The 27844-nt window shown below is 35.4% G+C and overlaps 1 protein-coding gene across 1 annotated transcript; it reads left to right on the forward strand.

The window, feature by feature from the left end:
• The first annotated feature begins 213 nt into the window (after window positions 1–213).
• LOC129870605 (poly(ADP-ribose) glycohydrolase 1-like) lies at window positions 214–15031 on the forward strand. Its single transcript, XM_055945424.1, has 11 exons — window positions 214–582; window positions 662–850; window positions 3047–3150; window positions 5191–5395; window positions 5480–5584; window positions 8427–8545; window positions 8739–8882; window positions 10714–10849; window positions 11027–11227; window positions 11557–11619; window positions 14746–15031. Exons 1-11 carry the CDS (start codon window positions 334–336, stop codon window positions 14917–14919), a joined length of 1689 nt encoding a protein of 562 aa, XP_055801399.1. The 5' UTR covers window positions 214–333; the 3' UTR covers window positions 14920–15031.
• Window positions 15032–27844: the final 12813 nt, after the last annotated feature.

The raw sequence follows: 27844 nt of genomic DNA on the forward strand, positions 1-27844 counted from the left end.
TAGATTTTTTATATTGCATATTTTAGAATATGATAAAACTTTTTCAATATTTATAATTACATTTTCTCGATAACTTCTATCAAATATAACATATAGATTAGTTTTATAAATATTTGACGAAGGTTAAAAATGTTGAACTTTTGATAAACTTAAAAAATTAAAACTGTTAGTCCATACTAAAGAACTACATTGAACCCCATCTCAAACTTAAGGGATTGTCATTTTTAAGATTCGAGAAAATGATTAAACTGATCCCTCAAGTTTTAATTCAACCAACAGAAAACAAATAATAAATGTAAGAGAAGCGTTGAGAAACAAAGGTAAGGTCCATCAATGAAGAATAGAGAAGACCTGACGTCAATCCTTCCTTTGTTGCCACTGTATCTCCGATCATCTTCCCTTTTCTGGCCACCGCCAGTTGTTGAAGCACTGAAATTCCTCTCTCAAGGCCCTCATTACAGCAATGTTAACTCCGGTCATGTCCTCTTCCTCGCAATCTCCGACATTCGGAACTCCCTCTCGTTACCTGATTCTTCAATTTCCTCTTCTGCTTCAGACGGATTTTCCCTCTTATTCGATGATGTAAACCTTTCACTTTTGATCTTCTCTGTTTGTTTATTGTATGGTCTTTTTGAACTGAATACTCGAAATGCTGGTGCAGTTAATTCCTAGGGATGAAGCTATTAAGTGGTTCGAAGAAGTGGTGCCGAAAATGGCAGATTTGCTATTGCGGTTGCCTTCTTTATTAGAGACTCACTATGAGAAAGCTGATGGTGGAATTGTTAAAGGAGTCAACACTGGTCTTCGCTTATTGGAATCACAACAGCCTGGCATTGTTTTCCTCAGTCAGGTTTTGTGATTATTTTTCTAAGGTTAATTAACATTTAGGAATATTTGGTAATTCACAGTATTGATCTCTAATAGAACTCAATTAATCATTGTAACTGTGCCTCAATCTATAACTATTATGACCTATTTCATTCCAATGTCAAAAAGAATGTCTTTTAAAGCAAATTAGGATCTGTTGAAACAATGTTTTAGAAAGCAGAATTGGGACTGCCCCGGGATGAGGCACTCCTAAAATGCCCTGGTCTAACATATGGGGCTCTTGTCTCACTAGACTTATGCCTAAAGTGCATGTACATAAGCTTGGGATGCGTCCAACGCCTACACATGGGGCTCACTCCACAGTTGTTGTGCAATCATAATTTGCCTTGTAGATCCTCAAAATTTTATTAACTAACCATTGACTCTTCAAGAGCCCTCTTTATTTATCACATATCAGAAGTTGAGAACATAAAAAAAAAAGGGCAGCCCGGTGCACTAAAGCTCCCGCTATGCGCGGGGTCCGGGGAAGGGCCTGACCACAAGGGTCTATTGTACGCAGCCTTGCCTTGCATTTCTGCCAGAGGCTGTTTCCAAGGCTTGAAGTTGAAAACATAAAAGGTAGAAATAGTAGACCTAGTATTTGTGAAAGTGAAGTTTGATGGGACTTTTCGAATGAAGAATCTTCATGTTTAAACTTTTGTTTTGTCTTCATTACCCAATTTCCTACAAGTTTAATCTTCAACTTGTTTGATATTCTATTTTATTTTATAATAGTATTTCCCTTTTTGTGTACCATGATTATGAACTTGCTATTTAATAGTTAAGTGTCAGGGAGTAAAAATTTACAAATACTTACATTCACCGAATGTAATTTTTGTATTGAATTATAGTATGAATTGTTTGTTAATTTATCAGCTTGTTGAAAGCACACAGTTCTAAGTTGTATTATGTAATTGTGACATTCTTTTTTGAGAAAGATAGCATTTACTTCTATATATCCACAGGTATAATACATCAATGTGTAGTCCCCCTCCAAAAAGTTTTACTTGCATCATTCCTAAGATCTCTTAGTTACAGCCAATCAATAACATTAAACATATCTTCAGTGTCTCCTATCACTACTTGCTTACACCAAAAATAGTAAAGCCTTAGGCAGTTTGTTTTTATCTTCTGAATGTTGTTCTGCTTTCCTTCAAAACATCTTTGATTCCTTTCCTTCCAAATTGTCCACCTAATGCAAGCTGGGACAATCCTCCATCTCTTCTCCTTTTTTCCTGCATTTTCATCCTGTTCCAGCATTGTAGGACTTCTATAATTCTCCCTGGCTTTGTCTACTTGATCTTCCTCTTGTGGATGAACATCTGCCACAATTGATATAAGACTAAATTTCATTTTCTAATTTATTTGTAACTTAGTTGTATCTCAAACAAAAAGTTCAATAATGACATGAGTAATCTCTTTAAGAAAAAAAATTTAAATTATAGTATTAACTGAAAAAGGCTTCTGTGTTCATTTACTTATCAGGAGTTATAGATAACATTTTCTTCCTAAGATGGTGTTTCTTTTCTTTTAATGTTTGGATTATTAGGACGTGGTTGATTCGTTTGTCATGGTACTTTAACTTATAAACTTTTGTATAAATCATGGTTTTGTTAGAACTTCTAGAATATTTTTTTTGAGACTGTGAACTTTTAGAATTTTTGTTAAAATTTTCAGCACTTCATTTGACTTCTTAATTTTATAATTTTAATGCTTTTTACATTTTTTCAACTTTTGTTTTAATGAATATATAAATTAACAAAATTTAAAGATCCATGGGGCGTACGCCCATGTCTTTGGACTTATGCCTCACCTTGTTTTATATAAAATGTCTTGTCCCATGCCCCATATCCGCCCTTAAAACACTGTCTAGAAATTAGAGTTCTCTATTTTCACATGAAACCAGAGTAAAATGACTCAAAAGTACTCCTGGAAAACACTGAATTGTAAATGAACACAATGCTAAGCTTTTTACTAGCAAAATTCACAGGCCGACGTGCAGATGATGGTGGCATGCGGTTGAATGAATGGTGTAGTTCTCTTTGAAATTTAAAAAATGTCAACATGAGTTGCAATTTTGATAAAGTTGCATTATAGTGTGAATTGGAATTTGATTCTTAACTTTGCAGCAAGTATTTATAGCGTAAAGTGATCATGATTGTCAATCTTTTTCTTTCAGGAATTAGTCGGTGCTCTTCTTGCATGTTCCTTCTTTTGTCTATTCCCTACCAATGATAGAGGTGCCAAACATCTCTCGATGATCAACTTTGATCATTTGCTTGCGTATGTTTTATCGGCTGTCTATCTTTTTATATCTGCTTTTTTTTGGAGAATGATAAAGTATATTTCTTTTTATAGCTGTTGTACTTATCTCTCAGAATGGTTCTTTCATCTGTCTTTCATATTGTGTTCTATGTTCTGTGTTAAGGTTTTCGAACACAATCTTATTTCTTTTCAGCTGTTGGATAACTGGATCCACAAACAGAACCATATTTCACTAATCTCTATGTTTGAATCCTTGATTTCCAATAATCTCCTTTCAAATCAGCTACAAAACAAGCCAAATTTATATATAGCACTAGAGCCCTCAGCTGCTCGGACTCTTCACTTTTGGTTCCACACCATGTCAACATGACATGGGCGTGGGTGTGCGATCCGTATCCCGTATCCAATCTAGTCAACCGGTTTTGGGTACTTTGACCAAATTCAAGGGAAAAATTCTGGACAGATTCAATGATTTCTGTAATTAAAGATGAAATTGAAGAAAATAGAATACCTTGTATATATAAATTTCTATTGTCACTCCATTTCCTTTTATCTCCTTCCAGTATTCTCCTATTGATCAATATTTTCTCCTCAATTTTTTCACATAATATCTCATAATTTAGGTTTTGTAACTCTACTTTTAGATATTTGAATTATTTTTAGCTGAATCCCCACACCCGTATCCATATCCCTAAATCTTAAAATTTAGATCATAGAGGTTCCGGCCTCTAGATCCACACCCGTACCGTACACGCGCACCGAGTCCGAGGAACTTAGCTTGAGCCTACTTGCAGGCTATACATCCCCTCACTTTGTCCTACTTCACTTGATTCTGATATAGCGATAATTGTTGAACTTTTCTCAAAGAACAGCTTCTCCATTTCAATAACTTTAACTTGAGAAGAGTTTGTTCATGAGTATTTTGTGTTTGTTGTGACTGTATTGGAAATAATATGGGAGAGTTGAATGTCATGTTTTCTGATGCGATCTTCTCTACCAGTACTGTGGCCTTTCGCAATCCTACCACTGTTGTTTTGCAGTGCTTTTGAGTTCCATCCAGCATGTTTCAGCCATCCACTTTTTTTCTGTGTTTTATGCGCAAAAGTTGCACATCATAAATGTAACTGCGAGATAGAAACATAGATTTCCTTCTGTTTGTTTCTAGTAAATGGTGGAGTTTCAAGAACCAATACTGCACTACTTAATATGTCTAGACTCTAGATTTACTGATTACCAAGAGTATACGTGACTCTTCTATGAAAGAAAGCAAGACATATCATAGGGGTTCCACTTCCCAGAAGCCCCATTTAACACCAGATGTAGCATTGATAAGCTGAAAGCATATGCCTTAGTATGTACTATCAGCTTATAAAAATGGATTCACGATAATTAGAAGTTACAAGAGCACTAAAAGAAACAGTCTTTTCTGAATTCTGAAAGTGGTTAATGTGGTTAACCATTTTGTTAAACACTGAGGAGACAGTTTACTGTATTAGTGGCGTTAGTTGATAATTAAATTGAAGTCTTCAAATAAGTTGTAGAATTCTTAAGCAGAACATCTTATGGAGAATGACGAATCAAGTCACTTGTGAGTCGTTTTCTTTCAGTACTTCAGAATTTTATTTAATATATATTATGTTTCTACATCTGAGTGTTGTTTTTTGCTGATTAAAAAGTGTCCATTTAAATGTTTGAGAGAACAAAATTGTGTAATCAAACGAAGCATGTTGAAATTGAGACCTTTACAAGATACTGACATTTTGTACTCATAGCAATCACTTAGTGAGGAGTTTGACCAAAGCAATCTGAGACAGAGAATGGCTGCCAAGCTATTTCACAAGAAAAAAGGGTCTAGGATAGCATCCTAACTATGGTTAATCAGGAGTAACCCACACCGGTAAAAAGCAGAGTATAGCTTTGCAGTTCTGAAGCTATTTATAGATAGTATCTACTGAAGATGTTGCCTTATGCTCTTTTATGGTTGCAACATGCCATTTTATGTGTCAGATTCTCTGAATGCAGAAAGGAAGTTCATCTGGTAAAAAACATGTCTTTCAGGTATCTGTATGATCAGTATGACGAGAAACTTGAAAATAAACTGAAGTGTATTCTTCACTATTTTGAGAGGATTGGCTCATTGATACCTGCGGGCTACATCTCCTTTGAGCGAAAAGTTCTTGCTCTAGAACATGGTACATTTTCTTTTCCTTATCCAAAGGAAAATTTCTGGAGCCAATCCAGTATTTCTCTTTGCCCTTTTAAGGTAATAAATGAAACTATATTTTCTCTTTTTTGTGATAGAAGATGTTAGTTTGCGAAGGGATGACTTCTTTTTGCTTCTTTATAGATTTCCAATTCAGGCTTAATTGAAGATCAATCAAGAGAAGCTATTGAAGTGGATTTTGCGAACAAGTATCTTGGAGGTGGTGCTCTCAATAGGGGCTGTATACAGGTTTCTTTTATTTCTAAACATATTTTCAGTTTTATTTTTTGATATATTTGTTGACAATTAGTCTATTAATCCCTACTTCCCGTTTTATAATATGATATTTGACTCGGCAGTAGTTTAAGATGTTAGCTTTACATATATATGTACTCCTATGTATGTGACACATTTTCCTTGCTAGTAAGTCCCAAAAAGAATGAAGGACACCTTTCTATATTTTGTAATAATTTGACTTTCAAATTAAGGTAAATTTATAGTCACACAAATATTTATGACTTATTTAGGCTACAGGTTTCAAAAGTCTTCCTTTCTTTCATAAACTTCATACCAGTAAGAGACCATTACAATTGCGACGGAGGGAGTGTTTCGTGTGTGTGTGTGTGTATATATAGTAGTAGTAGAAGAAGAAGAAGAAAATTTCGAAGTAGTAGTTGGAAGCAAGCATCAAAAGTTTAAAATTTGAATATTTATGAATTTGAATTTTTTTAATTTGTATAATATGAAATGTGTCAAAATCATGGGATGCCCTAAAATAGTAATGGTCTTTTTTAATTTTTATGTACCTTCTTGGTACTAGTTATCAGTAAAATTATTTACCTTATCCAGAAAAAAAGTTTGTCCAACCTTTTGAGTACTGAAACTAGTACAGAGAACAATGACATGGTATACGCTGGTAGAGAGTCAAGAACACTGTTGATCAACATAAGCTTGCCACCTAGGGAGATGTATTTTCTCTTCCAACAAAGACAACTTTCTTTCACACTTTCCGATATGCCATCCCAAACTGCAGATGTTTTTGCTTTTTCACCCAAAGGAAGACCAAGATATTTAGCTGGATTAGAGCAAACATTGCAAGCCAGGGTTCCTACAACTTCATGTAGATCGGGAATTTCATTCACAGGGTAGAGTCGTAGTTAGCATTGTACTCAATCTTTCCACAACCAAAGTGGATAAGAAAGGTGAAAGAGGGTCACGTTGTCCCAAACCTTTTTCTGTTGTCAATAATCAAGGATCTTTCTTCCAAGCCTTAGGTAATTTGTGGTGACTAAATGTCCCTAGATTTCCTGGAGAAAGAATGTTGATGAAAGATGAATCTTCCATGGAATTGCAAGATTCGAGAAAATTTTGTGGAGATAGAAGTCAAGGTGTTTATGGTTAGAGCTCAGGGAAAAATACACTAGATTCTTCCACAACATGGCAAACACTCACAAAAGATGTAAATGGAGAAATTTTGAAGGAGGATAATTGGATTCTGAGAATTTATGAATCCTTATACAAGGCCTTGGCTCATGAAAACCTTCTTGGACTTGTACAATATGCTAACCATTTCAGAGGAAGAGAACCAGTACATGCAAAGTCCATATGAGGGCACAATAGATTGTATTGCTGAGATCCCAGGGTGTTATCGTAGATTGCATTGATGACAAAGCTCCAAGTAGAGATGGTTTCACCATGGATCTCTACAAGAAGTTTTTAGTGTACAATCAACTCGTATATTATCATGGCGACCAATCATTTACAACACTCAAGATTCATTAGAGAAAAATCTCAATGCTTCTTATATAGCTCTAATATCAAGGAGAATTGTGTCAGTGACTACTCAAGCCACACAAGTGATTTGTCGGAATTTTCCCTAGGAGAGTAAACCCCAGAAAGAACCTACTCAAACTCTTTTTTGAAACCTCAACCTCCAAAGGCAGAAAATATGCCCCTTCAACCAGGTTCCAACTGACTGGAAAAATGTCGTGGGAAGTGCTGAACTTCTGTTTGTTGATGGCAGAGAAAATCCGCATTCCACTTCCTGAAAAGTAGCTTCAAAAGGCGCCACTTTTCTGTACTATTAATCCTCCTTATGTTCTTTGACAAGATTTTTAATTTCATCAATACATCATGGAGGGGACTTCCCTACCAATAATTGATATTGAACTCCAAATAATTATATGTGTTAGAATATGAATAGGTATGTACATTCCTACTTACAATAGGAATAGGAATAGTCCTACTTGGTAAAGGATTGTATTGTATTGTCTATAAATTGGGTCTCTGTGTAGTGTGTAATAAGGTAGTAACACAATTCAATAATATTTTTCTCCTGTATCTCACATAAATTCTAGGATTCAGGTGTATGGATCCGAGTGCAGATACTGGTGCTGGGATACGGCCAATAAATGTATATCACGACATATATAATATGTATTCCGATTAGTTAAAGTTATTGGATTTAAACCTAATAAAACTTCATTCCTCATAAACACCAATATTTTCTTCTTAACGCATATATATATATATATATATATATATAAATATAAAGTCAAACCAAATACCCAATTAATCTATATTTATCAGTCATAGAATGTGGTCAAAGTACCCAAGGTAGGTTCACCAAATCATGTATCGATCGCAAACCCATACCCATGACTTGTTGACACGGTTGTGGTAGGGAGTTTTAATAGGCTGCTCAACGTAGCACCTTGATACTCGTCCCTTTTTGTAATTTGACACTCGAAAACACTTCTGAAAAGATTATCCAAATGCAATCTGCTTATCAAATACTGAAAAAATAATTTCTGAAACGAATTGGCCAAACACAAACTACTTCTCTCGAAAAGTTTTTTTCTAAAAAGCTGTTTTTGACAAAAGTGCTTTTCAAAATGATCAGTCAAACAGGCTCTTAATTTAAAGAAGATATTATTTACTGGTCTCTTAATTAAATATATCAAATTTGCTGATTTAATTTGCATTTCTGTTGTTCGTTTCCATTGTAAGTTCATGCAAACTCTATCCGTCTCTTTGAGACATATATTTATTTGCAAATTCTTAAAATGTTTTGTTGAATTTCCTTGCTTAGGAAGAGATTCGCTTTATGATCAATCCAGAGTTAATTGCTGGCATCCTTTTCTTGCCTTGTATGGCCGACAATGAAGCAATTGAAATTGTTGGCACAGAGAGGTTCTCAAATTACACCGGGTGAGCTTAGATGGAGAATTTGTTGCTTATTACATAAGCAACTTAACTTGTGACCAAAGTTGCTTGCTAATTAATTTTAGCTGACATTGCCTCTTTTACATAAAAGTGTTGTTGACATTTTTTACCTTTGACTGCAATTCCACAATTTATTAATATTTTTAATCTAACGTTAAATGTTTTTTGAATGGTGTAGATATGCTTCTTCATTCCGTTTTAATGGTGACCACGTGGACAAAAAAGAAATTGATGTTCTTGGAAGGCGTAAGAGCAGAATAATCGCAATAGATGCACTAAACAGCCCTGGAAAAAGGCAGTACCGGGTTGAATGCCTCCTAAGGTATGTGAGTGTTTATTACTTTTTAGAAATCTTATTTAGAGTAAGATTCTTTCTCAATTTCAATTGGACCATAAACCAGTTTGCGGTCAACCTGTCAGCACTTTGATCTTTAAGCTCCAATTGGGTTCTTTTTCATTAGGAAGTATTTGTGAGGTTTAGCATAATCAAAGCTGAGAAGGAAGTAAAAGTTTATGAGTTGACGTTGCGGAGTTGATGTGAGATAAAGTGTCTGTCAGTTAGATGTAGTCAATCAGGAGTTTACATTCTATTCCACCTGCATCTTTGATAAGAAATGAATGGATTAGTACATATCCATATCATCTGCGAAACTATCTTCTACGTTAATCCTTGCCTGTCAGGCTTGCCTTAGCCATGAAATTCACCAGAATTGGCACAGATAGTGCTTAATCCAGAAGTTCCTAAGAGGAGAGATGGTTTACTTTTGAGATATGTTGATTGAGTGATTCTGAATAAGGCAAGAAGTGGATGACCTGGATCTAAGTATTTCAGTATCTACAATATATCTTCAGTGGGACTGTTTTATTTTGTAACACCATTTGAGTTTAGGTCATATGATTTAGTAGGAATATGGAAAAAAAAATCACCGAGATTCATACCAGTATCAGCTGCTTTTAATCTATTTTAGTTTTAGAAATGATGTATTTGGTATAGTTTCCTTCGTCCCTTAGCTGTGTTTAAAATTGCAAACTTACATATTCAATTTGATTGACATTTGGCCACATTACCAGCTTCAAAAAAAAAATTGATTGAAATTTGGATGTACAATTAAATGATTAATCCTGTTGATCAACTTCAAAAGATTTCTAATTTGTCTTACAAATCTTACAAACATAAAATCAAATAAACATATCTGCTTTGTCTTTGGTTCATGATACTTGTATTTACATGTTGTTCGAATTAGTTGGAGTCTACTTGTTGCTTTAATTGTTCTCCTGATTATTGTGTATCAAAATTGAGAGTTTGGTAAGTTCATCTGTAGATTTTTTTGTTGGCTGTTTGATTTCTTCAACAATCCAAGCCTCAATTAAAGTTGGACAAAGTAGTTATTATAGTTGTACTGACATGTCCCTCATGAATTAGCATCCAAGCTACTGTGTTACATGTTAGTGGATGACATATCCAACAGGAATGTACTTTTTGTTCATCATTTGTAGTCTGAGGCTGTGCTATAGTCACTGTACACTGTGTTGGAATGTGAATAATTTTTATTCACCAATTTTCAAGTTTTTCTTGAAGTGAGAATTCTCAAGCTTCTGTTTTCTCTGCTAGTTTTTGCTGTCCTCGAATGAATATAACATGCTTGAAGAGTAATTGTTCAATAGAATAACACTTTTGTGTTTGCTCATATAGGCTTTATGCTGAATTGATTGGTCCAAATTTAAAGTGAGCTCAAAACATACTTGTTTGGATTAAATGATCATTGTTTCATCAAACCATGAAATTGTTGCGATTTATACTTAACAGTGTTGAGGGATGAGAGCAATGCACAATTTTCATTTTGATAAAACCTTGTGGATAGTGTTAGATACAGAAATTAGATTAAGCAGGGTGGAATTCATTTAGTACATTTGCTGGTGAATGACTTGACTGAGTTTAGGGTTTCATATGGGTATGTCATAGTTCTACTTGCCATTTTGTTCTCTCCTTGCATGCTGAATTGCAATTTATTTTCTTACATGATATATGTTTATGTACTTTTTTCATCTGCGCCTTTCTTAAGCTGTAATTGTGCTTTACTCTTAAAGTCAGAACATTTTTCGTCCCCTTTCACCCTTTGACAACACTGGGTCCTTTTAATTTCTTGTTTTAGGGAAATTAACAAGGCTCTTTGTGGTTTTTTGGATCATTTAAAGTGTCATCAGTATCAAAAGTTTTTTCAAGACATGGGAAGTCAGCATGATCCCAATGTTAATGGATCATTTGGACATTCTGAAGTTTATCATTTGGTAGTACCTCCCTTCTTAGTATTTTTAGATCCTCCTACTTTTCTCATTTTCTTCACTGCTTCTCCCCCTTTGTCCCCTTTTTTCCGGTATCTTTCCAATTGCACTATCCATGTCAATATTTTTTATCCTTTTTTATTTGACTTATTTTTTTGGCTATTTTTTAATCCTGTCCAATAGTCTCAAGAAAATCCTTCAACATCATCTCAAACAATTGAGGAAACTTTGGCTAACCAGTTGCTCAGAAATCATGAGGCACACTATTGTTCACATTTAGACTATCAACAAGAAATTGGAGTTGTGACTGGAAATTGGGGTTGTGGTGCTTTCGGTGGGGATCCTCAAGTTAAAGCTATGCTTCAATGGCTTGCTGCGTCTCAGGTTATTCTCTCGTTGGAAATTTTTCCAGCATTTTATTACAGGCATTTTTGCTCTCGTATGAGGCAAAGAGCAGTCTTTTGCTTATGTCCTTTTAGATATAATTCTCATGCTTTATGTTCAAGACTTTATCAGATGTCTGAGTTTTTTATTTTTCTTCACTTCTCCACTCTTCATACCATCACGTCATATAAAATGGATGCTGGTAATATATAAATACTTTACATCCCATGCATCAGCGCTTTTAATGAATATATTGATGTGGAGCGTGAGTGCTGATTTTTTCCGTAGAACTACTTTTCCTAATTTTTCTTTCCTTTCTTTTCTCACAGGCATTGAGACCTTTCATCCTGTATTATACGTTTGACTTGGAAGCATTGCAGATTCTGGGTCAGGTACTAGTCTTCTAAATTACTATGAGATATTCTTTTAAGGTTTTCTGCTTGAAAGGAAACCTATTCAAAATATAGTTCGAAATCCTATAGGAAAAGGAATTCCTAAACCTATTCAAAATAGGAATTACTTACGCGCTTACAAACTCTCTTCAATTTTTCTGCGCTTGCTGCCAAAACCAACAACACCACGAGGTGCGGAACACTCAGGCGAGCAAACCCCAGTTAGCTCCTCTGAGATCTGCTCAGCCACGCGCCGTCACGCGCTGCCAGAAGCCGCAGATCTGCGACGCTACGCGCTGCACGCGCCGGCGCGTGTGGCAGTTTCCGGCCATTTTTCGACTCCATTTTTTCTCCCAGGGTGGTCGCCTTTGCATTCCGAGGCTGACCATATATTTGTATCCAGTTTTCCGGCGAGTGAACAGTGCTCCGGCGGTGAACAGTGCTTTTCCGGAGTGAACAGTGTTTCGACAGTGAACATGTTTTACTAACTTGTAGTTGGTACCTCCAATAGCCCATTTCCGATATTTTAGCCTATAAATATTTATTGCAGTGCCAAATTAAGTACCTGTCTCACTGTTATTAAACAATTGCTAACTTGTGCTATACTATTGATCGTCCGTTTATCTGAGAGTACCCTTTCAGTAGCGTATTTCTGCTTTTCTGGCTTTAGTGAGCGATGGTAGACTAGGGTCATGTTCTCGGTTGGGATCGAGGGCCAGGGTTGGGAGGGCTAAGGGGGCTGAGGGAGCTTCTAGATTGAGAGTAGGGTCTTGGAATATTGGGACCTTATCGGGAAAGTCCATAGAGTTAGTTAAGATTCTTAAGAAGAGGAAGATTAATATAGCTTGCGTCCAAGAGACTAAATGAGTAGGACCTAAAGCTAAGGAGGTGGATGGGTACAAACTTTGGTTTTCTGGCAAGTCGAGGTTTAAGAATGGAGTAGGGATCTTAGTAGATAGCGAGCTTAGAGATCAGGTGGTAGAGGTTAGGAGGACCAATGATAGGATGATGACGATTAAGTTAGTCGTTGGAGGACTCACCTTGAACATTATTAGTGCCTATGCGCCGCAAGTGGGGTTGGATGAGGAGACAAAAAGGCGCTTTTGGGAGGACTTGGACGAAGTGGTGGTCAGTATACCACCTACTGAGAAGCTATTCATAGGAGGAGATTTCAATGGGCACATTGGGTCTGTTTCGACGGGCTATAACGAGGTGCATGGAGGATTTGGCTTCAGGTGCAGGAATAGTGGAGGAGCCTCACTCCTGGATTTCGCAAAATCTTTTGGTTTAAGGGTGGCCAACTCGAGTTTCCCAAAGAAGGAGGAGCACTTGGTAACCTTTCGTAGCTCGAGGGGGGCGACGCAAATAGACTTCTGGCTCCTTAGAAAAGATGATAAAAGCCTCTGTAAGGACTGCAAGGTCATACCAAGTGAGAATCTTACGACCCAACATAAACTATTGGTCATGGACTTGGAGATAAGAAGGAAGAAGAAGAAGAGGGTCATGGATGACCGACCGAGGATTAGGTGGGGTCGTTTGACTCCGTCTAGTTCCCTAGAGATGGGGGAGAAGCTGATGGCTATAGGGGCGTGGGATAGTAGGGGGGAGGTGAGCAATATTTGAGATAGGACGGCCAGCTGCATTAGGGAAACAGCTAGAGAGGTGCTGGGGGTCTCACGAGGCCGCCATGGTGGGCACTGAGGGGATTGGTGGTGGAATGGAAAAGTCCAGGGAAAGGTAGAAGCAAAGAAGCAGGCATATGTAAAGTTGGTAGATAGCAAGGATGATGAAGAGAAGCAAACGAACAGGAAAAAGTATAAGATGGCGAATAAGGAGGCGAAGATGGCAGTTTCGGCGGCTAAAACGGCAGCCTTTGAACGCCTTTATGCAGAACTAGGGGAAAAAGGCGGGGATAAGAAGCTATTTAAGCTTGCCAAGGCAAGAGAGAGGAAGGCACGCGACTTGGATCAAGTGAAGTACATCAAGGACGAGGATGGTCAAGTACTGGTACAGGAATCCCGCATTAGACAGAGATGACAGTCATACTTTCACGAACTCTTGAACGAAGGAGGGGACAGAGACTTTGTGTTGGGAGACTTGGAGCACTTGGATAGGCGTCGCGACTTTGGGTATTGTAGGAGAATAAAGGTTGAGGAGGTTAAGGGAGCTGTTCGTAGGATGAGCAGGGGAAAAGCCACCGGACCTGACGAGATCCCTGAGGAATTTTGGAAGAATGCAGGTAGGATAGGATTGGAGTGGCTGACTGCGCTATTTAATGTCATTTTCAGGACATCGAAGATGCCGGAAGAATGGAGGTGGAGTACAATCATTCCCGTGTACAAGAACAAGAGAGACATTCAAAGCTGCACCAACTATAGAGGTATCAAGCTGCTAAGTCACACTATGAAAGTGTGGGAAAGGGTGATAGAAATGAGGGTGAGGAGTAGTGTGTCTATTTCAGAGAACCAGTTTGGATTCATGCCGGGGCGCTCGACTACAAAAGCCATTCATATTTTAAGGAGATTGGTGGAGCAGTATAGGGAGCGAAAAAGGGACTTACACATGATATTCATTGACCTAGAAAAGGCCTATGGCAAAGTTCCAAGAGAGGTCCTATGGAGATGCTTGGAGGCGAAATGTATACCTGTGGCGTACATTAGAGCGATTAAATACATGTATGATGGAGCTAAGACCAGGGTAAGGACGGTAGGAGGGGACTCGGAGCACTTTCCTGTTACGATGGGGTTGCACCAGGGATTGACTCTTAGCCTGTTTCTATTTGCCCTGGTGATGGATCAATTGACAAGACAAATACAAGGTGAGGTGCCTTGGTGTATGCCTTTCCTAATTGTAGAAATGGTAATTGAGGTTTGTCCTGAACAAATCTGGAAATGTTGGTACCGCCTTTTCATATTGGTCCTTATGTTGGTGCATAAGATAGATCCGTGGATTTGCGAATTAGGAAATCTTGACTTGTTTGCTGTATCTCATCACTAACTTTGTGCTAGGTTCTGTTAGCTATCCCGTCTTCTATATTCTTATGTGTAAAGCACAAACATCTTCAAGACTTGGGAGTGTGTGTATATATTTCTTTGTGAAATTTTCTTTGTTGACAACCTTGTGTAGGTGTCTCAATGGATATCTTCACAGGAGTGGACTGTTGGGGAGCTTTGGAATATGTTGATTGAATATTCCGTCCAGAGATTGAGGGGAGAAACTGGAGCTGGCTTCTTCAGTTGGCTCCTTCCATCGTCAAATACCCATGATACTATTTTGCTCAACAATTCTCATAATGTTTAAATATTCCTGGTCTTTTTATTATTGAGCTTCTGCATGATCCTTGGATAAGCTATTGAAAGCCTATTTACTTGTACTACCACAAAAAGAAAAATGAGAATAATTGAGTTGATGATCTCTGGCTGATGGTTTTTCGTCCTAGGAGTTCGGGGTATAATTTAAGGGAAAAAATATCTAAATACACATATTATTTTATCATAATATCTAAAATTCTCTACAATTTTAATAAGTTTCAAAAATTCCCTATCAGATATATCACTTCTCCTATCCCCCTCTTGGATACATCACTCTCCTATGTATTTGGATGTCCTATTCCCTCTCTGAAACATCTTTATCCCCTTTCTAATATATCCTCCTTTATGTATTTAGATGTTTGTTGATGTATTCGGAAATATAATGATATGTCTGAAATTCATAAATTTTGAGGAATTTTTGTAATTTGGAAAAAAGTTGATAAATAATATAATTAGCTCTTGACACTATTTATGTAAATTACACATAATTTAAAGGCTTTATCAATGACCTATTTCCTGGCTCAAGAAATGATATCGATAGATTTCTGACCTCTTGAATTGCATTACCATAATGAAGAGAAGAGAATTAAAAAAAATAGAGATTGTTGTTGTAACTTGGGATGCACCTTTATCTAAGAAGGAAAGGAATAGCAATGGATTCTTACTGTGCATCCAAGGAAAAAAGTACATTCAATCGTGTGGGTTTTATCAAGCGGCCTTTGGAGGGCATTTGGATTGGTTCAAAAGTCAGTCAAACTAGATTAAAAATATTCTTTTTAAAATTATTTTGGTGTTTGCCAAACACCAAAAGTGTTTTAAGCTAAAATAAGCTAAACTTCTGAGTTGCCCGACTTATAACTTTTTATGTTAAAAACTATCTTGAACCCTATAAATTAAGTGTGACCATGTTTTGAATGTGATACAATTCCAGCGACACATGACAATGCTCATTTATTCATGTTATACTTAACTGATCCAAAAAGAGTCCATAGAAAGAAAAGAGTAGCACTCACACAATTAATTCCTACAAAATGATGCCTGTAATTACAATTAAGAAGTGCATGTGATTCTTGCAAACATATCCACTTTGATCAGCATTACTCATTATGTAAATTACAACAGCAGAAGGTGTTGTGGCAATGAAAGCGGAAAGCAAATAGCTGGAAAGGATTGGAACCATCAAACATGCATTCTGCTACTCCAACTCTTCGTTTTTTACTCCTTCCTCCAAACATAGTTAGGCATTTCCTGTACTTCAAGAAAACCAAAATCTGAACTCTCTGTGATTGTACTTTTTAGGTGGGGCTATTGATTTCCAGTCAGCTTCTTAGCGACTTCAGCGAATTGAGTCTTACTTTGCCATGTTTGTCTACTGTGAAATAGCTTTGTCCATTTGAGCATTTATCCATGTAGTTCCTGAACCTGATGTCAAAATTTGTGTTTTGCTTATTTTGTGAAAAGGTTTTAACATTCATAATTTCAGCAAATTATTAGGTAAAGTTCGTCTCTAGTGCTGATAGGAGGAACAATTAAAAGTTGAACTGATTATCTAACTAACAATCATTTTTGCTTAGCAAGGGGGATTTTAAATGACATGCGATATGAAATCCCAATATGAAATCATGAGATGAAATCAACGTTTGGACAAGCAATTTCACATTGATTTCATCTCATGAGATGAAATTCCAAATTCTTCAAAAATCATGATTTGAGAATTTCAAATCATGTTTTGGGATTTTTCAAATACAAAAGTTGACCCACAAGTTTATATTTTATAAAAACAACCACATTTATATCTACTTACCATTTGTTTCATATGTAAATAAAATTAATTCCTATTTTACATTTAATTCACCAAATTCATTATTTTTAATCAAATTTTTTACTACTTCATTCAAATCAACATTTCATGAAAACTAATTTTGCATCATTATATTGAGTGGACAAGACTCACAACAATAACATTAATTTCACAATGGGATAAGATATACTTTATAACCACCACAATGACATTAATATCCCAGTGGGATAAGAAAGACTCACAACAATGACATTAATTTCACAATGTGATAAGATATACTTTATAACCACCACAATGGATTACTATCACAGTGGGATAAGATATACTTTATAGCCACTATCTTTACTCACGCCAACCGGTAATTGAGTAATAAATTTATTATGCACTTCATTTACATCAACATTTGTTTGGTCCATTTTACCGTTCAGTGGAAGATATACTATTTCTACCGTTCTATATATATAGCAACTCATAGTTCAGTCCATTTGAATAAAAAAGGGAGATCAATTTAACCAATTCTTCTATCATTTTTAAAGGTGAGTTAAATATTCTCTACTCTTTCAATTTTTTATTTCTATGAAAATTTATAGTGTTTCTAATTTAGTTGACTAGATTTAGGAATAAACTATATTTATCCTAGTTACTTTGTTATATTTTTCTGAAATTAGAGTACAATGCACATAACTTGTCAAGATGATTTTGAAATTTCAGACGAAAATTCAGTGGTTGCGCCTCCCCCGATTAACAAGGTAATCATATGCTAAAATTTTAATTCATTTTTTGGTGTTAATGTGAAGCAAGTTTTCAAATATTATGTAAATCGAAGTGAACAAAGCGAATACAGTTTGTTATCATACTATTGTTATATTGTAGAAATGTAAAAAAAATTAGTAAACCCCGTGGATCAAATGCTGAAAAATGGACAAACAATGACATACCAGTCCTCATCGAGGTCCTACATTACATTGCAAGAAAATATGTGTTTAATAGTTCTGCAATCAGCGGTCCACGCTGGAGGTCAATCATCGATGAGTTTTGGACTAAAACTAGCAAGTAAGACAATTATGATGAAACTCGTATTAAGACGAAATGTAGAGGATTAAGGAAGGATCTAAAGAATTTCAAGGACTTACTTTAGTCTTGCTCCGAATACGGTTGGGATCATGAAACTAACACAATAACTTTTCTATTTGATATTTGGGCGCAACATGTGGCGGTAAGCTTGTGTGATTAGTATTGAGTATTTTCCTTCTGACTATATAAACTTTCATAAAATGTGATGCTTTATTTTATATTTTTTTCAGCAAATTCAAACAAAAAGGACTTAATCAGTATGAATTATTGGATAAGATTTTTGAAAAATCTATTGTCACGGGTAATCATGTTGTATACAATACAATGCATGTTTCACAAACAACAATAGGTGAACCTACTGAAGTGGAGGCTGACGTATTTGCTTTTGATGATAACACTGCCAGTATTGAAAACATATATCAGCCTATGAGCGTGAACAATGATAGCGATAATGGCAGTGGAAAGCGAACTATGTGTGATGCATCTATTTCACCTGATAGTATCACACCTTCGTGTCGTAAAAAAAATTGACCTACAACAATCGATGGCCTATTTAATGATTTGAAGAAACACTTAAAGTGGAAGAGAGATAGAGACGAAGCAAAAGAAAAAGAGAAACAAGAACGGAAACAAGCACAATCGCCAACACATAATGAGAGTGATATCTACTCTGAGCAAGTTGTAATTATTCAACTGGAAAATCTCATGAATAAGCACGGTATCGATAAAAGGCAATTTTCACTAGCGGTGCCACACTTTCTTAATCTTAGTATTCAAAAAATGTTTGTCCACATGCCTGAAGAATATCAAGTCTAGTGGATTGAGGACTTGGGAAAAAATTGATTAACTAGTTATGAATATTAGTCAAGCGGACTAGTTATAATTTTTTTGATTAAATGCCATTAGAAGTGTATGACTATTCTATAGTATATAACTATTATTTTTTTCTTTCTTTAGTGTGTTCAATTTTATGTCTATTCATTAAAAAAATTGTTTAATAGAGAGATAGTAGGAGCTTAGGTAAATAAAGTATTAAAAAGAAAAGATAGTAGATGGAGTAATATATTCGCTAATTTATATTTTTTTTAATTTATAATTACTCGCTAACGTATATTTTTTCATGCCGAGGTGTGAGGCTCTGTGGTGTACGAAAATATTTAGATAGATGCCCTTATTTTTAGATTGCTATGGTAATCCATTCACCCCTGTGAGAGGAGTAGGATTCCCATCCAGATGCGTTGGAGCGGTGTCGTCCAGCGGGTCCATAGTTGAGGAGCGTGAGAGTAAACACTTAGGAAATAGCTGTTGGGGATTAGTCCTTACAGAGAACTGAATGTAATGACTAAGAGCTACCTCAAAAGACTAATAAGTAAAGACTAAATGAAATGACTAAGAGCTCCTCGGAAAGCAAAGAGATCTCACCAAAAGCTAAATGAAAAACTGATCTTCAATGATGCGCCTATTGAGGATCTCCATTGCTTGTATATGCATCATAAAACGATGCAGCATCAAGTGGCGTCAGTACACGGAATATATAGTATGTAAAATAACTGAAAGGAAACGTACTCAAGAATATTCAATGGAATCAATTGTCACGCCCCGGGAGGGTACCCTAGGCGTGGCCGGCACTCGAAGGCCATTTCTGACCTCCGAGCGAACCACCTGGTTCAGTCACACATTCATTCAATGATGTTCTCTTAGCGGAAAACTCAATTAATGAAATACAGTTCATATATATATGGGGGCCGAAGGCCAAGCATTTTCAACCCAACAAAACAATATAATAAGGCTCCTCAAAATAACAGTTCAACCTCCCCACACTCCAGTCTATGAAGCCTCTATCAAAGTCTAAGAGGTACCAATGACAAGTCCATGGCTACCAATAATCAAAATAAAGGAAACGACAACACACTATACAAGAAAGCTCAACATCCTCCGGAAACTAGGAGGACTCACCAACTAGATGGGAGTGTATGTGGATCTTCAACGGAGCGCCGGTTGATGATCTCTAGTACCTGTCTCTACATCATGAAATGATGCAGGCCAAATGACGTCAGTACATGAAATGTACGAGTATGTAAAATGGACAAATGCAATAAACATCAAGGAAGAATCAATCAACTCGGAATCCCAACTCAAAAGGGATAACAACTCAATCACATGTCCTAAGTCTAAACAAGAATATGATTTAGACGGGACCACTCATACACAATTCAACTCAATCTGACTCAGAATACTAGCAAGGCCTATTTGGGAGTTTCTCTTACCCGACAACCATCACTTATGAGCCAGTGAAAGTACAATAAACCGACGTTGTTGCAGCATCCGTTCATACTTTGCCAGGGTATGAACGAATCAACCAATCATAGATCCAATCCAACCAAGTCTTATAATGTCAGGACAAACATCTCGGGGAAACATCCGACTTTAACGGTTCAATCCCCCCTACGTTTGGCGACGTAGTTATTGGGTTCGAGTATGGACTATACTCTTGCCCAATTCGGTGCTCGATACTCCTCCCAAGACTCAATGCTCATAAAACCCCATCAAATCAACTCAATCAAATTACATCGACAAGTCTCATTAAAATCTTGTCAACTCATCAACTCTATCATGATCAAATCTCTCTCAATCATACTATCCGATCAATCTCAATCATATCTTTCAAAAGAAATTTAAAAGCACATTTATAGCAACATATAGACATAACTAATCATTTACTCCATCCATTTGAGAAATCCTTGAGACTCATCACAACTTCAAGACTTTAAATCACACTTTAAAATAGGCAACACTTCTTAAGAAAATAACATCTTTTATCATAATCCACATAGTTAAGAAGATCAATAAAACATATTTTAACAACTCATTTCCATCAACTCATACTCACATAAGGGCTCATTTTAGGAACTTCCTAGCTCAACAACATCAACACATATAGAATCAAATAAATTGGGGACAAAACTCATTCAACCATAAACCATATCAAGAAACTCCATTTTCATGGACATCTAACCTCAAAGCAAGAGTAGGGCACATGGGTGGACTCAACCCATGTTTTGGATAGCCTTACATACCTTAGAATAGACTCTTGAAGAAACCTTGTTGTTGGGTCTTCAATGGAAAGCTTGAAGTCTTGAAGCTCTTGGAACTCTTCTTGTTGGAAATAGAGAAGAAGAAGAAGAAGAAGAAGAAGAGAGAGAGAAGCTCCTAGGGATTTTAGAGGGAGAGTGAGGCTGTAAAATGTGTTCCCAAAAGACCAAGGGTAATACATATATAATTTGGGTAAGTTCCCAAATTGCCCCTCCTCAAAAGTTCTGAAAATAGGCCAAAAATGCTCTTGGCGCGATAGTGGCGCGTCGCGCCATTGCATCGCCAGGATAATTTCGCCTAAAAACCTGCACACTTCGTAGTGGCGCACGCGCCAGAGACCAAACTACTGAGGCATGTTTCTGGCGCGATAGTGGCGCGTCGCGCCCTTACAGCGCCAAGGCCATTGTTCCTGGGTCTTGGAAATTTGGCTTGAAAAACCCTGCACACCTTTTAGTGGCGCGCCGCGCCAGAGCCCAAACTACTGAGGCATGTTTCTGGCGTGATAGTGGCGCGTCGCGCCACTACGGCGCCAAGCCCAATTTTCCAGCAAGTGCAATCCAGGCCTGAAATTCTGCTGTACTAGTTCATCTTAGGATTGTCATATCCTTCGACTCTGAACTCCGAAAATTACATTCTTGGTGGCGTTGGAAAGAAGACTCGACGACCTTTAATTTGATAGGTCGTGGGCCACCCAGATCGTCGTCTTGCAAAAGATAGGGTCGTTAGAAGTCGATCCCTTTTACGAACTCATCCTGAAGCTTAGCCACGACGGATCTTTTGGACTTAGCTTGCTCCTAGGGGTCCTTCATGACCCCACATCACCTCTAACGTTGCTCAATTTCTCAAAGACTCATATTACTCATGCAATTGCTTCACAATACTCGAGTTCGACCTTACACGTGTATAAGAAAGGTCCGAATCTTAGGGAAAAATTTTGAGGGGCATTACATCAATGCTGAAATAACTCAACTCAATAAAGCATGCAATATATTAATAACACAATGCTTTACAAAATATAAATAAATAATGCAACTCAGTATAAAAATAATATTTTACTCATTAGAGAATTTCTCTAACTGACAACCATCACTATGAGCCTTGTGATAATAAAACAAACTGCTCTCATTGCCATAACCGTCCAATACCTTGATCAGGTAAGGGAATAACTCATCTCATGGATCCAATAACAGTCTGTATCAAGGATTGAAGTGATGAGTCATCCGAACCAATGATACGATCCTATCCTACGCTGGCTATATAGTTTATGAAATTTGAGTTGTTTTAAATTCTTACCCAAATCGGTACTCAATATTACTCCCAAAATATATTTATTATGCTCATGAACTCATTGAGTGTAAGTACTCAAAATATTATCTCATTAGTCTCATTGGACTTTTCTCAATTTAACTCAACTCTTCTCAACTCCTAACTTCTCTTTAAAATAGTTTTACTCATCAACTCAATGAATGCATAAAATATAGCTATAGTTTCTCAATTCAGTCTCAAGATAAAGATTTAAATGTATTATTTTCCAAACTCATTTAGGCTTGATAATAATCATGCTCAAAATCAGTGAATGAAAACTTCTCAACTCAAACTCATACTCAAACTCTTTCTTAATTAAAGACAAAATATATATATATATATATATATATATATATATATATATATATATATATATATATATATATATATCATTTTTTATCTCAAAATAATGCATAAAAGTAAGCAATTTAGATATACTCAATTAGGATTCATGTGTATACATGAACGATAATTCAAGAACTCAAATCACGATAATCATCACAATTGAAATAAATACATAGAGAAATCAATAAGAGATTAGATAAATAACTTAGAACTCAATTTAACGGGATTGAAACTACTACTCAAACTCATACTAACCGAACGAAGATGTAGGGCATGAGGACGAACTCAGTCCAACGTTGTGATTAGCCTTACATACTTGGAAAATTGATTATCTAAGTGAAATTTGAAGAATTTCGATGAAACGCTTGAACCCCAACTTTTCTCCTCTCCAATCCTTACTCTCAAAATATTCTAAGTGTTAATGAGAGAAAAGGCACGTAGGATATTGATAAGGGACATAAATTAGTCCCAAAACGTTAGAGTTTTGATTTGAAAAAGGTAGGAAAAGATCAAACTACCATTCATTTAGAATTGAAATGGGCCGTCTACGGACCGTAGGTGGTACTCGTAATCCACTGAAACAATGACCCTTTCTCAGTTTTCTCTGAATTCTCAGAATCGATTCAAGTTAGAATAGAACGGAGTGTTATTGGGTAAAATAGGAAATAAACATGAAAGAAATCAAATGAATGCGAGGGTCATTACACATGGTTGCATGGAGCAATTTATTAATAACTCAAAATAAGGCTCGACACTTCTTGTACCCTGAGACGAACTTCTTTCCTTGCAACGCAGTCATGAAAAGCTCACTCGAGAAAGATAATCCCATAATTGGTGGATAATTTTGGGGAACTTTAGAAAATATTTTTCAGTCCATGAAAATAAATTTTGTTATGCGTCATCGAACATGTTTCACACTTTCTCTTTGATACGATAATCAACTTCTCTAAAACTGATGTATTTTTTAAAAGAAATTCTGAAAGTTTGAAAAGATTCTTGACATAGGACCATTTGAGATGATCCGTCAAGCATATCCTGATGGCAATTTTAACATTCTTGAGATTGGAAAACACAAATTTTGAAATCCAACTCTGCAAATCAATAATATCTCCTTTAACCAAATTTTGTAACCCACAGCAGTAGAAGGTAATGTTAGGCTGGAGATAGAATACGATCAGGTCCAGATGCATGTCAGCCTAATGAAAATTGCGCCAAAGTGAAGAAAATAGCTTTGCAGTAGGAAAAATATATGCCCAGCGGAACCATACGAGAATCATACTGCTTACATGAATAATAGATAACACATACGTTTATGCTAGAACACATACTATTATGCTAGAACACATTAACCTTTTGAAATTTAATTTGATAAATACTGCTTACATGAATAATAGATAACACATACGTTTATGCTAGAACACATAAACCTTTTGAAATTTAATTCGATAAATACCTCTTGAAGCATGAACAGATACCTTCAAGTGAATCCACAAGTTAGATTGCAGTTCTGTGGTCTTCTACAGTGATCCCAAGTTTGGGTGGACAAGTATCGCATAAAAAACTCTATATCTATAGTTTTTTTTTAGGTTAGGAGAACCCTTATTTATAGGGACCTTTTCCCAATCCAAACATGAAACTAAAAACATGTATTCTCCTTTTCTCCCAAGAATAAGATTTTGAGTTCTAGTTAAATATTAGCACTGGACCACAAAATTAATTAGTGAGGCTCCTTATTATGGAAATAATTCAAAATAATAATTTGAATTATTCTTACCATAATAAATTACAAATCATTCCACTAGAAATTCGTAATTGTACTCCTCCATTTATATTTCTAAATTCCCATTAAACATTTATATAATTCCCCATGTTAAGATTACAGATACTAATCAATAAATTAAATTACTGACGAATTCAATTCAATGATTAATTTCATTTAGAGCGTTGCTTAACTTATTTCATATGTCGGATTCATTAATCCACTTGCAAGGTTTGACACAATTAAAACTTATAGGCTTCTCGAAAGGGCATATCATCAATCTCTATATTGAGACATGAATTCCTTCAACTAACTTATTATTTTACCAATATATATTATTATCATCCAATCTACCAGACATATTGACCATCTCAGAATCTCACCTTTTAATAAATCAAAACAATAATTAATATATACAGATCATAATAGTTATATCAAGATTGAGAATATAAGTACATCTAACAGTTTAGAGACTATGTTTTTTGTCTGTCAGTCTAAAATAACTATCTCTACTCGGTCCCGTTCAATACATACAAAATGCACTAGCACAAGAAGTTGGAACAATACCGTTCCATAATCAAGATAAATTACATATAATCTTGTGCTACAATAATACCGATGGCTTGTCCAATTTTCATCTTAGATTGTGAACAAAAAAAACTTTATACTTATAAGAATCAATGATTTAATCCTCTGTGTATAAGCTAAAACTCTATACCCTAAATCATCTACTATATTAGTAAATGGACACATAAACAAATATATGATCTATTAAAGCTTTTATTAAAATTGAATAAACAATTATTCTATAATAAATACTATATCTAAACTCATGGTTAATAATATATATTTCATGGTTAATAGTACATATCCCAACAATCTCCCACTTAGACTTTTAACCATCACAATTGTTATAGTATACTATATCTAAATGCATGGTTAATAGTATATACCCTAACAATCTCCCACTTAAATGTTTAATCTTAAAAATTATTAAAATACTATATCTAAATCAATGATTAATAGTAATACCCTAGCGGTAAAAGTGTCCGCTGGTACAGAAATATTTCAGAGCCAATAAATTTAATGATACCTGGAAAATGATTATAATGGCTATTCCTACAGGCGTTGGTACCCAAAAATTAATAGAACAATAATCCTTTTTGTTTCAGAGCACATTTGCCACAAGAAAGCAACAAGACCACAACTATATCATGAAGCTTTACAGTGACATAAGCTAGGCTCGACAACGTTCACTCTTCCATCTTCAGCTGGTCTATTCTGCACCCCAGAGTGCCAAAATCCAATTCAATCCATTAAAAATTGAATTATTTTGTAATCCGAATTGGCTCATGAAAATTTTTGTTAAAATATTTTTTATTTATTTTTTCAATTTGATATGTTATATAGCCATAAAGAAAAAAAATAATTTTATTAAGTACTAAAATAGATTAAAAAACTAATAAAATAATTAAGCTTAGTAAAAATTGGATTGAGTTGGGTCTTGACCCATTATATAACCCATTACCTAACATATTTTGACCCAAACTAATTTGAATTGAGTTGGGTTTTGACTCAATTATTATCTTAACCCATTATGACCCATTCAAACTTGACCCAACCCGCCCAATTGCCACCCGTAACACAAGCAAAGTCTCTCTTACTGATAATGAAGAATATATTTGTGTTGAGTTAGTTGGAATATGTGCAAAAGCAATGTGCAGATGTCCCAAATGAGGAGGCGAGAGGGGTTGGGCTTGATGGGCCTAAGTTGAGGGAGTGGTAGGCCAAGAAGTCTTGAGAGAGAAGATTAGACATGATATAGTGTAACTTTAATTTATCGAAGGAATAATTTTTGATAAAAAAGTATGGAGGTCGAGTTTTAGGATGAAAGGATAGTAGGTTGGTAAGAGTATTTCTTTTTCATACTAGGAGTATTAGTGTCAATTTTACGTTTGCTTTATTCTTAGATATTAGTACTACTTGATTGTTTCTTTTACTTCATTTATCTTAATAATTATCTGGTTATTGTTACCGCTTGTTATTACTTGACACATAAAAATGTAATGATTATTTGTTTGTGTCATTGTCTGAGAGAACCAATGCCAATACGAATAGGAGGAACATGCCCAGCAGCGAATCTTTGTAAAGTTAGACATGTTGTACAATTAATTATTTATTTTTTCTAAAGAAACAAACAACAAAACTTACTAAAAATCACAAGTACAAAAAAATCCAAATCGAAAACTGAAGAAATAACAGAAAGTTGATTTATTAACTATATTTTGAACAACAAAAACAAAGGCACCTAACCAAATGAAAAAGATTGTTGAACTCTAATAGTTACACTTCAAAATATTCATACAACACCTCCATTTGGTGACTTAAACTAGAGGTTAAATACTCAAAACTACAACTGTGAATGCCATCAGTCTACATGCCCAATAGCAAGATTTTATTAATATTTCAAAATTATTTATGCCTATTATGTAGTTACGATATATGTAAATTCAATTATACTATGAACACTACGTAATTGCTAGTTCATAAAAAAGGTAACATGTTAGTATTAGAGATAAAACTGCACTAATAATATACAAATATTCACATTTTTACTATGCCGCTCTCAGTTTCCACAGTTTTACCAAAATTTCACTTGTCAATTACAAAATTGCCTTAGTTATATGCAACGAGGCTAGAGAAAATTTCCTTGGTGCTTTGCTGCTATCAAATTGATCATATTTCTTATTTTTGTAAGTCATTTGACGGTGATACTTTTAGTTCTGTAACCGTTAAAATTAATGGGCAAAGAAAAATATAGTAATTTAACTTTTGCTATTATTGTAAGGTGTATCAACTTTTACCTTTTTGTAGTATAAGAAATAAGTATTTACATTAATTTGTTAAAGCTACTGTATGTTTAATTTATTTCTTTTTTGTGATGTGTTAGTACTTCATGTTTCTATTTTTTTTAATTTGTAAAGTGTATGATTTTTTTAATAGTGCTAAGTAATGGGTTGGAGATACTTTTGCTTCTTATGACGTTAACTAATACTAACGATGATTTGTTTCACAAGATTATACAGACAAAATGGATAGCCAAAAATCTTCATTGAATCCACCAAAAAGATTAAAATGATCATCACCTTCAACCCGAAGGACATGGACTCCTCCAGAAGAGAGCTCTTTTATAAACGGTTTGAAAGAGTTATGTGTTAATGGTTGGAGAGACGATAATGGAACCTTTAGGCCAGGATACCTGATGGAGTTGGAGCACTATTTGCGTGAACGTCATCCTCAAAGTGGCTTGAAAGGCGAACCACATGTCAATTCTAAATTAAAAGCGTGGAAGAAAAGTTATGCAAGCATAAGTTTACTAAAGAGTCTAAGTGGTTTGGGATTTCAATATAGTGACGGAACCATACTTGTTGATGATCCAAAGGAATGGGATAAATTTATAAAGGTAATTAATATTTTGCTTTTTTTTATTAGAATAATTAATACATATAACATTCTCGTCTTTCTTTCATTGTTTGG

The sequence above is a fragment of the Solanum dulcamara genome, chromosome 10 (assembly GCF_947179165.1).
Source record: "Solanum dulcamara chromosome 10, daSolDulc1.2, whole genome shotgun sequence".
NCBI classification, from domain to species: Eukaryota; Viridiplantae; Streptophyta; class Magnoliopsida; order Solanales; family Solanaceae; genus Solanum; species Solanum dulcamara.

Bases quoted from the DNA above. Each gene is read 5' to 3' on its own strand.
- LOC129870605 (XM_055945424.1), top strand. From the start codon at position 334: ATGAAGAATAGAGAAGACCTGACGTCAATCCTTCCTTTGTTGCCACTG. The intron at 583-661 runs GTAAACCTTTCA...ATGCTGGTGCAG, and splicing joins TTTCCCTCTTATTCGATGAT to TTAATTCCTAGGGATGAAGC. The intron at 8,883-10,713 runs GTATGTGAGTGT...TTCTTGTTTTAG, and splicing joins CGGGTTGAATGCCTCCTAAG to GGAAATTAACAAGGCTCTTT.